The sequence below is a fragment of the Amblyomma mixtum genome, chromosome 2 (assembly GCF_055824585.1).
Source record: "Amblyomma mixtum isolate Tamu chromosome 2, ASM5582458v1, whole genome shotgun sequence".
In the NCBI taxonomy this organism is placed as follows: domain Eukaryota; kingdom Metazoa; phylum Arthropoda; class Arachnida; order Ixodida; family Ixodidae; genus Amblyomma; species Amblyomma mixtum.
Window position 1 is genome coordinate 256,297,909 of NC_143013.1, and position 14,060 is coordinate 256,311,968.

At 47.7% G+C, this 14,060-nt stretch overlaps 1 protein-coding gene across 4 annotated transcripts in view; it reads left to right on the forward strand.

Annotated features, from left to right (window-relative positions):
• The window catches only part of LOC149363620 (rab GTPase-binding effector protein 1-like), a 59,250-nt gene that overhangs the window by 22,842 nt on the left and 22,348 nt on the right, over positions 1–14,060 (forward strand). For all 4 annotated transcript variants that reach the window (XM_089573603.1, XM_089573602.1, XM_089573604.1 and 1 more), the window contains 4 exons: positions 3,446–3,706; positions 6,311–6,483; positions 10,110–10,356; positions 11,102–11,226. In XM_089573603.1, the coding sequence (XP_089429729.1) occupies positions 3,446–3,706; positions 6,311–6,483; positions 10,110–10,356; positions 11,102–11,226 (806 nt within the window). The remainder of the gene's footprint in view (positions 1–3,445; positions 3,707–6,310; positions 6,484–10,109; positions 10,357–11,101; positions 11,227–14,060) is intronic.

The following is a 14,060-nucleotide window of genomic DNA, read 5'->3' on the forward strand; positions in this document are numbered from 1 at the left end:
GATGCTGGTGGAAGGCTTGTCGTGTTCAGCGCAATCCATTGCGAGACCTAGTCGATACCTTCATCGTCCTCTACCTGTGACTGTCTGCTGGTGCTATCGTCGAGGTTGAGATTGTTGTTATTTGAGCTTGAACCGTGACCTAAATTCATTCAGAGCACTGATTCCTTTCATCACCACCAGAGAAATATGCCAGGATTGGAACCACAAGAGCTACAGAAGTGCCAAAGTGGATCAAACCATGAAGTGGTGGTGCTTGGCCCCCTTGTGTGTTTGTTCAGGGAACTCTCCGAACACCAAAATAAAAGTGCTAGCGTGACATGGATTTTGTGTATAGGCCACGATCTAGTCCATTGGGTCCGAGTGGGATGAGTCCCATGTGTTTTTGGTGAAATCTGGCGAGCCTGGTGGATGAGTTGCTCATCCATAGTACCAAAAGGGTTGAAAGATTGAGCGGGAACAGCCTCTAGTGTTCCCTGATATGTGTTTATATAAGTATACTAAAAAGTGACAAGAACCTGTTGTTGGGACACGCTGAATCACATTGTTGTGGATGTTATTTCTCATTTGTGGGAGGCCCATAACAGTGTATGCTCAATAAATATTTGGCTCTATTTTTTTGATGGTGGTGTGAGGTCCATTTGATGCGACCGACATTCAATCGGGAAGTGTGCTCTGCTGTGAGCTACAGGACAAAACGTGCTCCCTCCCCTGTGCACTTCCAGAGGGTATCATTGTGCTGTGTGTGGCAAACTGATGACCAGATTGCAAAAAAAAAAAAAAAACTGAGGAGAAATGTGCTGAAGGAAGTGTATGCCCGGACTGTGTCTGGTAGTGAAGCAAATCCAGTTCAACGTTGCATCTTGATATCACAGTGACAGTAAAATGAGCTACCGTGTTTACTCGCATAATTTGTGAACTTTTCTCTTAAAATTCAGGCTTCCAAAAGGGGGGTGCGCAAATTAAGCGAAAATTTTCTGAACATGTCCTAAAAAACGCTACAAAGGCCACGACGTGCAGTGCACGTAGACACCTCCCCATCTCGCACCCCTTGGTGGCCAACAAAAAAGTTGTATAGACGTTCCCTCTCATATCCCTTGGTGATCATCAAAAAAAGTTGACTCCATTTATAAGACTCCTACCCCCTCCCACCCCTTCCCACATTAGGTAGTTCCTCGCGGGATGGCATGACGGTGTGTGCTCAGCTCAGAGCGATAAATGCACAGTGATAGTCGCGAAGCCAGCGGTGGGAGGTAACTGCTGATAAAGTGGTGCCCTCGCGTGCGGTCTGGCTGCCTAGCGGCAGATCACACAGCCAGCATTTCTGTAGTCTTGGATTCGGACGTGAGCGCAATTATTCACCCAGGAAAGTATCTGCCGGCACAAGCGATGCCGGTACACAGTGCACAATTTGTGCCTTCGCCACTTGCACAGCCGCACCGGTCTTTCCAAGCCTGCCTTGCATGCACCTACATACATGCTGGGGGTCAGGCGCAGCAGAGTGCAAAATATGGGAGTAAAGGTTTTTTTTTTAGAAATCCGGGTAAACAGTTGGAGGTGCGTAAATTATGGTGGGTGCAAATTACGTGAGTAAATACGATGTATGGGGCACGGTTTGAAGTGAATGCTTAGAAACGTAGGCAAACCAGGTTGCCTCATGATTCAAATTAGCATCATGAAAGATGCAATATACAGTCAGGAGTATCATTAGCAGATGTGAGAGGTGGCGCGACGGATTCCAGTAACATGAAAGAAAGTGCAGGAAACAGTGATGGAGGTTCAAGGGTGTGCGTCACAAGGTGCGGCCGTTTCGTGGACAGTGGCAGATGTGGTCACGTGTGCAAATGAACCACGTGACAAGCAGTAAGGATGGCGTTTACTGCGGGATAGATTTGCCGCGACGTGACAAATGAAATCACCTGCCAATCACCTGTTTCTGACAGGTGTAGTCCACGAGGCCACCAGCCACATTGGCCCTGCAGGGCCAAACCAGAGTGGAGCGTTTAACCTTTGTGGTCCGAAACTTTTACCCACTTCGGGGCCGTTCCGGTTTGATAGTTCGCCCATTTTTTGAGCCACAAAAGAAAACTGCAATTACATGTCACGCAATGTCTATTTTTGAGCTTTCTGTACCTGTCTAAGTCTCTCAAGGGTAGTTTGGCAGCATGTGAAGCCACTTGAAGTATTCCCCTGGGTGCTGTCTTGGACTTTTATGGCATGATTTGCAGAAAAATGCTTTTTCCTTCCTGCCCGTTGTGGTTTTTCGGTCACTGCAAGCAGTGTAATCTTAGTTACTTTGGCCAGGGAGGTTATATATAAAGTGAGGTCTGCCATTCAGCCTTTCCTCATCGTGCAAGCATCGGAGAGGCCCGCATTTTTAGCACAAGCCCTCACATCACCAACCACCTGTTCGTCGAGGTTCCACCGGTGCTGCTCCTTTAGGCCCTGTTTAAGCTGCTGCATTCTCATCAAAATGGAGCTGTTTGCAATGGAAACTTCCAGAAGCGAGAAAAACAGCTTTCCTCTACTTCATACTTACGTGGGAAAAATGCATAGCTGGCACCAGGGCCGCAGTCTCCAGCGCAATCCTCTTCATCACTGCCACCACTTGATTCAGTAGATGAAGGCACATAGTTCTCTTCCTCACTAAAATCATGTTCACTTTCGCCAAAAGCTTGGCAGTTTTCCCCGTAGAAAGCACATGGTGAGAATGCGGCCATGTTTTGCTGCCAGCGGCGTGCAGTCAGAGCCACGGAGCACTCGCACATGCCAAGGAAATATGCTAAAGCTCAAGAGCACTCGTGTTGTTGTCTAGCGTAAAAAAAAAGAAAGCAAACACTAGAAAAAAAAGTTTACTTACTCTCTACGAGATGGCGCAACCGGCGTAGCAAGACAAAACGAGCGTAATTCAACAATGGAGAAGCTATTAGGCGGTGCCCGACAGCGGACTGCTGTGGCCAGCTCTCGTAGTTAGACAGTGCCCGACCAAGGACCGCAAGAGTTAACCTCGCTGTGTTTGATGCACGTCTTCTGTGGCAGCATTTCAGTGGGGCGTGAAATGCACCAGCTATTTCGCTTTGAGGTGCACATGTCCATCAAACAACTTCTCGTGTGTCTTAAGTTAATCTGTAATCCTTCACTCTGGTCTCTGCGGTTGGCTCCGAGGTTAACATCATTCTTTCCTTCCTCCATGGTTAACATACATGCTTGCGTTTCCAGACTCTCAAACGTGGCGCTACCTCTGTCTTTGAGCAAAGTGAGGAAAAGGTGAGGCGGTGAATTTGTGAAAGTGGGTGCACTACCGTACCCCACAACTATGAAGCCACAAGTCCACGCCAACGTGTCTTAAGTTAATCTGTAATCCTTCACTCTGGTCTCTTTCATAGCCCAACTGTAGGGTTTACTGACCCTCCTTTTCTTTTTCTTTCTCCCTTTGGGGGACATGCAGTGTGCCAGTTGCTGGAGCGTGAGAAGCGGGACCATGCCTGCCTCAAGCGCACCTGGCAGATGGCCAACGACCGCTTCCTAGAGGCCCAGCAGGCACACGTGCGGGACCTGGCACGCCTGCAGGCCGTGCTGACGGCAGACCAGCAGCGCCACCTGGCACACTTGCGCAGGGCTGACGCTAACCGACCGGCCAGCCCCCGGAGGAAGGACGCCGAGATTGCTGCTGCTGCTGCTGCCTTGCCCCCTGTCTCCTGTGCCACTGGTACGGCAGTAGTGTGAGCATGGCGTACCATAAGGGTTGTACATGATGTTACATACGAGGTAGCATGGTCGTGTGCCGGAGAGAGAATGAGGGACGTCTGAGATGAGGCTGCTGGAAAAAGACAATGAAAGAGGACTTTATACAGGAATATTTACAAGTGAGCTGCAGGAACGCTGCATCACGACAGCTCATCAGGAGATCATTCAAAGACAAAGAGCTCTTCGGCTGTGCCGCTGCCGGGGTTTTTAAGAGTTCCCTTCCCTAGGGTCCCTAAATGGGGGCCGGGCCTGCAGGGGAAGGAAGTTCTCACTGGCACCAATCACAGACACACACGCACTCACTCACTCCCGAGAGATCACGCCGTCGTCACGCGCTGGGAGAGGGGAACGATGCCATCCACGTAGTGCAGACGCCGAAATGTCCATGAGCGGCGTTCGCGCGCATTTCGAACGCGCGTTCACACTTGGTGTACGGGAAACGGTCGCTCAACCGGGCAGACGGACGCGGCTTCCGTGGCAATCCAGGCGCTCACCCAACGCGCGTCTCGGGGTTAGTCGGCGTTTCGCTGCTGCCATGTCGTTGTCTTCCCCATGACGAAGGCGAGACGTAACAATGAACTGGCCTCAAATTAACAGGAGACACACAAGACGGCAAAGAAGCAAGGCCGAAATCACTAGCATGGTGCCTGCAGTCTTCAGATGTTTCGTAAAGCAAATTATTTTAATAATGTGTCAGCTTGCCTAGTTTGCAGTGGTAAACTGCCATGGCAAACTTGCAGCCCATGTATCCTGTGTATGTGTAAGCACTGAGACACACATATGCATGCCTTTATGACATGTGCTTGTAGTGCGTGTGTTACCTAGTGGTAACATGCCATGGAAATCTATCCCTTACTCATATTTTAGTGTCCATTCTAGCAAAGGCTTATTCTTTGTGAAGTCTTTCGAGTAGGAGGGTGCTGGACTTTTACTAGACCTATTGTTGTTGTCCTTTTATTTGTCTGTTTGTTTTGTCATGGATGTAACGCACCCACCAGGAATGTTTCAAGGAAGTGATTATCTGCAGTCTTCGTGTAGGACATACACACCTCACACACAACTTGATATTGACAAAACAAGACAAACCCTAATGCAGTGAACCATGTTCTTTTCTCATACAAAAAACTCTAAACACTTATTTGAATTTTGAATTTTTTGAATTTTTGAAAAAAATTTGAATTTTTTACTACAAACGCATACCATTTCATCCAGCATTGCTCTTAGGTGAAGATGTACTTGCTAACTTGTCACATGCTCTTAAGTTTCTGGAGAGAGCAGATGTTTTAAGCAGGCTGCAGATTTAATAACATAGAATCAATTTCTTGCCGCAAACACTTACAGTCGATCCCGGATATATCGAACTCGAAGGGGATCGCGAAAAAGTTCGATATATCAATAATTCGTAATATAAAATATGCCTATTAGACGCTTATTTTAAAACTGCGCAAATCTCGGACAATTTCCCGGGATCGTAGCAAGTGGGAACTTACCGATTTACTCCTCTCAAGTCCACAAAAACGAAAGCACAACTCCACGATCAGCGCGCTTTATTTCGCAAGAAAAAAGTCAGTGAGCTTTGCTTGCCTCTTCCTCTGCACCATGCAGTTCATTAAGCTGTCCTCAAGCTTGTTGATAGGATCCAAATGAGAAAGTCCAGTGCCCTCCATTGCGCCACAACAGCGACGAATGACGCTGAATGCGGATGCAAGTTCAGCCGCAGTGCATGGCGGCTGGGCCTCTTCGCACAATCTTCCTCACTGCTCGGGTCCGCTTCCTCGGTATCGATGATGTCAGCCACGATGTGAGCATCAGAAATTAGGTGTCTGCGGGCCTGCGGCCAGCAGGGTTTCCCTCTTCCCAGCTCCTTATGGCCATTCCCATTTCCTTTCACACCCCCCACAAAGTTCCCATCAGTGACTAACAGCGCAGCTGTCCAAGGCCAGCGCCGCGTGAACTCTTATTAGGAGAAGCCCATTTGCAGGAGCGCGCGCTAGTGGAAGAAGCCCACTTCCAGGGTGGCGCATACTGGGAGAAGCGCACTTGCGGGGGCTCGGCATGGCACGGAGTTCGATATATCAAATATAGGGTGCACAGGAGTTCGATAAACGTAAACAAATTTCCTATACTTTTGCATGAGATTCCCAAGGGGATTCTACATCTGTTCGATATAGGCAATAATTCGATATATCCGGGTTCTATATATCCGGGATTGACTGTATTTAGCCATTCCTCGGCCACTTTCTCGTTCCTGAGAAGGCGGCTGAGGTCTTTGTTTGGTTTGTCGGGAGCCTTGAGATCCTTGCCCAGCCAAGAATGGTCACTAAGGCTACCCAACCCTCTTTGAAGCTATTACTAGTGGCGTTTTTAAGAAATGTCTTTCGTTTTTCGTCACTAAATAGCAAAACTAACATTTTAGCCCCTCTACACCACTGATCACTTCTTACATTTTTGAAATTCTGTAGAAAATTTTTTCTACACCTTGTGCTTGGCACATGGTGGCCTAAGCTGCCCATATGTCATTAAACCCAACACAACACGTCGCCCATTGCTGCTTCCTTTTCTGCAGGCACAAACTCGGAGCTAGTCCCCTGCCCAGTGCAGGAACCAGAGCTGCAAGAGGCCCTCCATTCTGTCTCTCCTCTGCCCACCAGCAGCCCCAAGCCTGGCCATAGGTTCATGGCCGTGGAGCCCCGGCTGTTCTCCAGGGCAAGCACCCTGCCGGGAAGAGCAACCAACGATGTGAGTGGCACTTTTGGTTGCCTTTTTCTGATTGTGATGTGGCAGCATTTTTGCATGATGCTAGCTTTACTCCCTGGTCCTCTGGTTCGCAATTGGGGGCGACGTGCTGGAAGTAGTGAGAGAATATGTCTATTTAGGGCAGGTAGTGACAACTGATCCGGATCATGACAGGGAAATAACTAGAAGAATAAGAATGGGGTGGAGCACATATGGCAGGTTCTCTCAGAGCATGAATGGGCAGTTTACCAATATTCCTCAAGAGGAAAGTATACAACAGATGTATCTTACTGGTACTCACCTATGGGGCAGAAACGTGGAGGCTAACAAAGGGGGTTCAGCTTGAGTTAAGGACAACGCAGCTAGCTATGGAAAGAAAAATGATAGGTGTAACGCTAAGGCTAGATAACCGCTGATCCTTAAGGGTAACGGAGTGGATTCCAAGATAGAGCAAGTGTAGCAGGAGGCGGCAGAAAGTTACGTGGGCGGATGAGATTAAGAAATTTGCAGGGATACGGTGGCTGCAACTGGCAAAGGACAGGGTTAATTGGAGAGACATGGGAGGGGCCTTTGCCCTGCAGTGGGCGTAGTCAGGCTGATGATGATGATGATTATTAGTCCATCTGATAACACTTCACATTGTTTGCTTCTGAAACATTTTTCTTTGTAGTCTACACTATGGATAGGGCACACGTATAACCATGGGGGCTTCCTCTCGTGCGTAAATTTATTCACTTGCATTATTGTCATGGTCATCATTAAGGCCCTTAATTTCCTGCGGCAGAAATTTTTAAATTCTGCTAGTTGAGAACAGAGAATCATTAATATTGCATGGAAGGCTGGTGAGCGTTAACGCATGTGGCCTTTCGTGCTGTAGTGGCTGCCAGTTCTGGCCTCGGGACTTTCATGCTGCAGAATTCTGTGCCCATTCTCCTTTTTTTTTTTTTTCTGACCTCCTCCTTATGGCTAAGCCACCCTGCCTGCTGTTCTTTCTCCATGGCCCGCGCCACCTTCTTTCTACATTTGTAGCAACTCCTTCTTGCCAGTGCATGTCGCGTGCTCCGCATCATTAGCCCAGGGTTGTCGAGAAGTTGTCTTTTCCTCACAGCTTACGAGTCTCGTGGGCAAGCGCAGAGTGGGGTGTCTGAAAGAGCAGTGAAAAAAATTTGCGCAGTGTTTGTGGCTTGGTTCAAGCTGTAACTTGAGGTGCTTTCTGAAGCAGATGATTTAAGGAAAAACTCTTGCTTTATTGTGCAATGATGGTAATATTGCTTTTGACAGTCGCAAGTATTGCGACTCTCCCAAGCAAGTGTGGAACGTGTCGCAGCGCTCTGTGTGCTAGCTTGCTTGAATAGATGGGGGAGCAGGCGCGTCAAGGTGTCAGAAGTTTGTTCGTTTTGTGATTCTACTTTTCAAGAGATTTCAGATGATAAAATTGATCAGATTTTCATCATTCCATCATTCCTACTGGCATTCACAAGCACAATATTATAAATGAGAATCTTGCTGTTAACACACAGTTCCGTGAAAAATGCTGAAATCAGTGATTTTCGTTGAATGGCTGGAAACTAGGGGCCTCAGTTATCATTGATGTGCAGTCATCACTGTTACCCTTTGGTTTATTTTTTTTCTACGAAGAGAGGCAGTCTTAAGTTAGAGTAGGAAAGCAACAGGAAGGAGACATTTCCTCTTCCACATTGGACTCTCTTAATTCGAACTGTTGGTTAACCAAACATGTGCTTGGTCCACTCAGCATCAGCTGTATCAAAAAGGCTCCCCTTAGTCATACGTGAACTAAGTTCTGGCTCTTTTAAGTTAGGATTATCAAGAGTCAGCTTCATCTGATTTCACTGTGGTGGTGTTGATGAAACATTTCAGGACACATTAACCTTACCACCATCTGCAAAGATGTTTCCTTGATACCTGCATTGAAATATTTTCTTAAGTAATTACTCGGACAAAGTCTTTTTAGCTGTGGGTTTATATTTTGCTGCACTTTCTTGCATTTGAATCATGGATTAAGCTACAGCTGTCCAAATAAATACCGTATTTACCCAATTCCAACGCGCACCTTTTTTCGGGGAAAATACGTCTCAAAATCGCATGCGCGTTGGATTCGAGTGCAAACCGAAACTGCCCTATAGCTGCCCATCGTCATCGCCATTATACGATGTGGGAGCTCACTAACTGCCGGCAAACATGGGAGCACGTTTGCTCGTCGTTTTCTGCGTCGCAGGAGCCGTTTTCAATCTGTGTGGCGCTCAGCGACCATGGACCACGTTCACGACGACGCTATCCCGTGCACTGCCGCGGGCGGACGCCTCATCACTGCATTTGTACGATCGAGATACGCGGCTCGAAGAATATGTTGATAAAACAACGGTTGTCGGAAACGCGTCATTTCAGCGGTAAAGTTCCAAAAACGATGAGAGTCCTTTCTGTTTTGCGGCCGATTCTCTGACCGAGATTACATCGTCCGCAGGCGGGGCACGCCGCGCCGCTGACGAGGTCGTGCATCATGCCGATCTAACAGATAACAGCGCTTCCGCGCTCGTTTTTATGCTTGTTTTGGCCGTCGAACGTCTTTATCTTTCGCTCGCACTGACGAAGTCATGGATGCTCCGCAAGAAGCTTGAAGGATCCAAATGGTGCATCGCCGCTGCCGCAGTTACGCCTAGCAGCAGACGAACCTCCCGTCACCGGAGCTCTCCCTCCGCTTGCGCTTGGGGCGTCTTCCTTTATACTGATGCTTTGTCATGAACTTGCATGAAAGAAAATCTCGTTTCTCAGTCGCATCCATAGCGGAGAAAGGAGAAAAACCCGGGCAGAAGCGTTGGTTCACGTCTCGGTGGCGGCAGAACGAAGAAAGAGCGTCTGCGTCCGACCGTGCGGTGGAATGCTCGTAGCCAATGGAAGGGCTCCGATCGTACCACGTGATTTGAAGGGCCAGTCGCGACGCTCGACTCGGGCGGGAAACGATCTTTTTTTTCGTATTTTTTATCAAGAATGCGCCGCTGCCGAAGTGGCTTCTGGTAGGAGAGGGTTAGGCCTACTTCCCCGCGAAAATTCAAGAGCGGGCGACGCCGTGGAGCGAAATGCCGCGTTCCCGAAATTCGGTCAAATTCGCACTTTCGCAAGCCACCGCGAGAGCTTTAATTGCATTTTTTACTAACTTCCCATTGGTTATCGGCTTTGATTTTTTTATACATAAAAGAAGAGGCTTGGGGGAATACAAGACGTAAGAAAATTCAAAATCGACTTTATTGGGAAAAATCGCGGTTTTTTCACCCGCAGCTCTCCTTAAAATATAAAACAGTTGCAAATTATTTTCATTCGTGGAAGCCACATGCACGTTAGAAGCGGGGCTTGTAGTTTTTTTTTTCATTACCAATATCGGGCGCGCGTTAGAATCGGGGCTTGAATTTTTTTTTTTTTTTTTTGGTGCCGTAAATTGGGTGCGCGTTGGAATCGGGGGCGCGTTGGAATTGGGTAAATACGGTAATCGAATCACACACCCACATATGCGTGCACGCATGCACGCACGCACACGTTTGTATGTGCATGCACGCATGCACACACACACACACAATGGATCATTAGCTACAGAAATGCTTTGTTTTGTTATTCAGCAACGAATGCGGAGCTCCCCAGCTGACCTGAATGCTTGCAAGCTGTCTCCGGCATCCCTCTTGGCCGCCAAACAGAGCCATCGACGGTCCCTGTCAAGCTCAGATCTACCCTCTGACACAGACAACTGCCTAGCTGTCCCCGCCGCACGAGGAATGGAGGACACACGGTCACTGGGCGACTACGGTGGTGCTGTTCTGAATGCTGGTGGCATTGGCTTGACGGGAGACCAGCTCAGTGCACTGTCTGGTAAGCCCTACCCTAGCTTGTTTTCTTAAAAAAAAGTTGAGAGCTTTAGTTTTCTTTTTTTAAGAAGAGCAAAGATGGCATTTGGTCTTTTTAAAATAAGGCAAGTAGCATTGAAGGAGCATTAACTGTACTTAAAAAAAGAATGTAAGTGGTTTTTTGTGTTGCTCTGTTGATATTAGCGGTGCAAAGATGTGTTTGCACTTTTACGATAATGTAAAACAGGATTGACGGAGTTTAGGGATGAATGGGATGGAATGTTAGGAATTTAGTGACCTTTCTGATACTTTGAGGCCCTTCAAGAACTCTGAAAATTGATGCAAAAAAAAAAAAATCAGCTTAGTGCGAACTTATGCTGTTCTATCACTACTTCCGGCCACAGCATTCGGTGAAAAAAAATTTGAAAACTACTACTCTCTTTTTTAGGCACTTTGCCGTTGCTCAAGGATCTTTCAGGCATATTTTTGGATGTCAGCTGGCTGCATTAATCTTTTAGACATTCATTTCTTGGCTCTGCTGCTGACCCGAAAGATGCAGGGTCGATCCCGGCTGCGGGGGTCGAATTCCGATGGACCAAAATTCTAGAGGTCCATGCACTGTGCGATTTCTGTTCACGTTAAAAAAACCCCAGTTGGTCGAAATTCCCAGAGCCCTTCACTACGGCGTCCCTCATAGTGGAAATCACTTTGGGAAGTTAAACCCCAATAAACCAAACCAAACATTAATTCCTTGGTGCTTTTGCCCGCAGATGCGACGCCCGAAATGGAGGCGCGGAGGTCCTTGATGGAAGTAGCCCGTACAGAACACGATGATGGCTTTGGTGTTGGCAAGCGAGTCGTGAGCGATAAGGAGTGGAGGCTACTTGAAGAAGAAGTAAGTGGTATTCTGTCAAGCGTTGAAGCTTCTGCTGATTTCCCAGTTGCGACCGCTGAGCCTTATATCAGGTTGTGAAATTGCAGATTTGCCCTAATATGCTTGCTTGTATCAAGGCACATTATGTGTGAGGCCAATTCTGAGGCCGTCTGTGCCTGCAAATAAGCTCTGGTGAATCTGGGTTCAGTAGGTCCTGCCTGCGTGTTCGCCAAATGCAGCCGGTACAGCCAGCGATGACAGCGCCGCCCACCGGCAGGTAGCAGCCACCATTAGGGCTGGTTATAAACATTCAGAACGATGGCTTGACATCGCCGCTATGGCGCAGTGGTTTAGAGGCACGTGTTGCGTATGGAAGGTCGGCTGTTCGACTCCGCTCTCTGTACTGTAATTTTATTGTGTTTTTTATTTCATTTTTTAATTTCTTTCCCTTTTAGGTCGCAAATCGTGATGCTTAGTGGAATATAACGCCGTTTAAGAATTTCAAAACATTTTCTGCATACTTTTACACAGATTATTCACAGCGCTGGAATATCAGTTTTGAATTTAAACTAAATATTACATGGTTAGTAACATTAGGTTCGTATAGACTTTTAAGCATTATTTAGGGAATAACTATCCCTTTTAGGTAAGCCGTTGTGACAATCTTCAGTCACCGTGATCAATTCACCGTGGTTTCAAGCCTTGTGGCTGTACAGGCTGCAGTTGGCGAATACGCCGGTCTCAGCCAGCTGTTCTGGCTACTTGAGGCAGTTGAATTGTTTGAGCTAGAACTGCAGTTCTGGTGTTGGCTGTGCAGTTGCTTATGTGCAGCCTTTGTTAAAAGTTTGTAGACCGCACTGAACATGACGAGAAGTAGTAGCAATGCTTCTGTTGCACCTCTGTCTCTTTTACCATCCCCCTTACGCTCGCCTTAGCAACGAATCTGGTACAAAGTGGCCCGTATGTTGTTTGGGTTCTTACTGCATGGGCGTTTGGCAGGACTTACATGGGTGCTTGGCAGGAGCTAAATGGCAGTTCGAATGTCCAAATTAACTGGGCTCAGATAAACGAGGCTTTACTGTATTACATGTAATTCAAAGAAAATCATAGTGGACTTGTTCATTCAAACTCGCTTGATTCTAACAGGTGGTTTATTCAGAACTAATGCTCTAAAAAGGCTCCCTTTAATTCAGACTCGGCATGATTTAAACCAATTTTCGGTGTGCCTTGAGTTCGAATGCTGACTATATGACTGTGCAGACTAAACAGGATTATGTGCTCCATATTTATTGCCATTTATAGTACTACAGTCCAACCTCGTTATAACGAAGTCGCATTTTGCGCGGAAATTCGTTCGTTATATCCAATATTCGTTATAAAAGTATGCACTCAAATTCCCGCAGAAAAGGTCGCTAATAAATCCAAGTAAAGAGTACTTTAAGATGGACAGCACAGGGTTGAAAAAATGCACTATCTTTGAATTTAACGCGTGGTATAAGCATATGAAACCTCGCCTTGCATTTCGTACTGGAAAGCAAGAGGAAACTCACAAATCGGGCTGCTGGCCAGGTGCGAAAACTATGTTATTTAAAAAACGACGTACCGTATTTACTCGCATAATAGGCGCACTTTTTTTCCAGAAAATCCGGCTCAGAGTTTGGGGTGAGCCTATTATGCGGGGTAAAATTTCCGGAAATTTTTCGGCTCGCAAAATTGAACACACCGCGTAAACGCACTCGTGTACGGGCCGCACCCCGTTTTCGCGAAGAAAATATTGAAAAAAAAAGATCCGTGTAGGGCCGCACCGAAACTTTCCACGACACACGCGGGAATAGCCTTCGGAATGCATGCGCCGAGGCCTCCGCGATCGGCTCCGGCTGCGCGCAACGAGCGCTTGATCGCGGAGGCCACACACGCGCACAGGAGCTTCCAGACGCCGCCCACGGAGGGCGCCCAAGGCCAAGCTCATCATCATCATCGTTTTCCTCCGCCGCGAGCTTTCGCTATCTATATCGCCATCAGCATCACCAGCTCGTTTTTTTTTGTTGTTGTTGTTGCTGTCAAGTGCCGGGATTTGCGGTAGCGCGATAGTTATCATGGTTTATGGCTTTGCCGGGGAGCGTTGCTGTTTTATCTCGACGGGCAAGCACCTTAACAGCTCCACAGCTGGGAGTTTGCTCTCGAACACGCAAGCGTGCGCCAGGTCGGAAAATACGACGTGGCCGAGAAGTGCGGCAGTTGCAACTGCGGCGTCCCTAAATTTTCGTACGCGACTCCAAGCGCCGAGGTTTTCGCAGGCCTAAGTCGGGAACGTTTCCGGCTGGAGATGAAGCTTTCCAAACAGACGATTAAAGTGAGCATCCCTGAAAACTGTGTGCGGCTGTTCTACGCGATGTCGTTGTGCGTGCTGTTGGTCCGCAGCAGCTGCGACGGCAGCAGCACTAGTGAGGACTAGTAGTCAGTTCAGTAAAAAATTTGTTAAAATAAAGATTGGGAAGCGGGGGGTGGCGAGGCGTCGGCTTGCAATCGTGTAAATACAGTATTGATCACAGTGCCAAGTTCGGGATGCGCCTATTATGCATCTGATTTTTCGCGCCCTAACTTGGGGTGCGCCTATTATGCGAGTGCGCCTATTACGCGAGTAAATACGGTAATCTTCGTTTGGCGGCACTTCACACTGTTTGACAGGTTATAGTTCTCGACGAAATCAACACAGAGCAGCGCTTTCCCGATGTCAGCTGATTTGGCCACAGGTAGGTTCTCGAGGTACCCCCTGAACTTCCTGGCCATGTCAGCGGCCTCGCCACTGCTGAGAGCTCGCACTTCGCCATCTTCACATGCATCGTTGTTTCTAG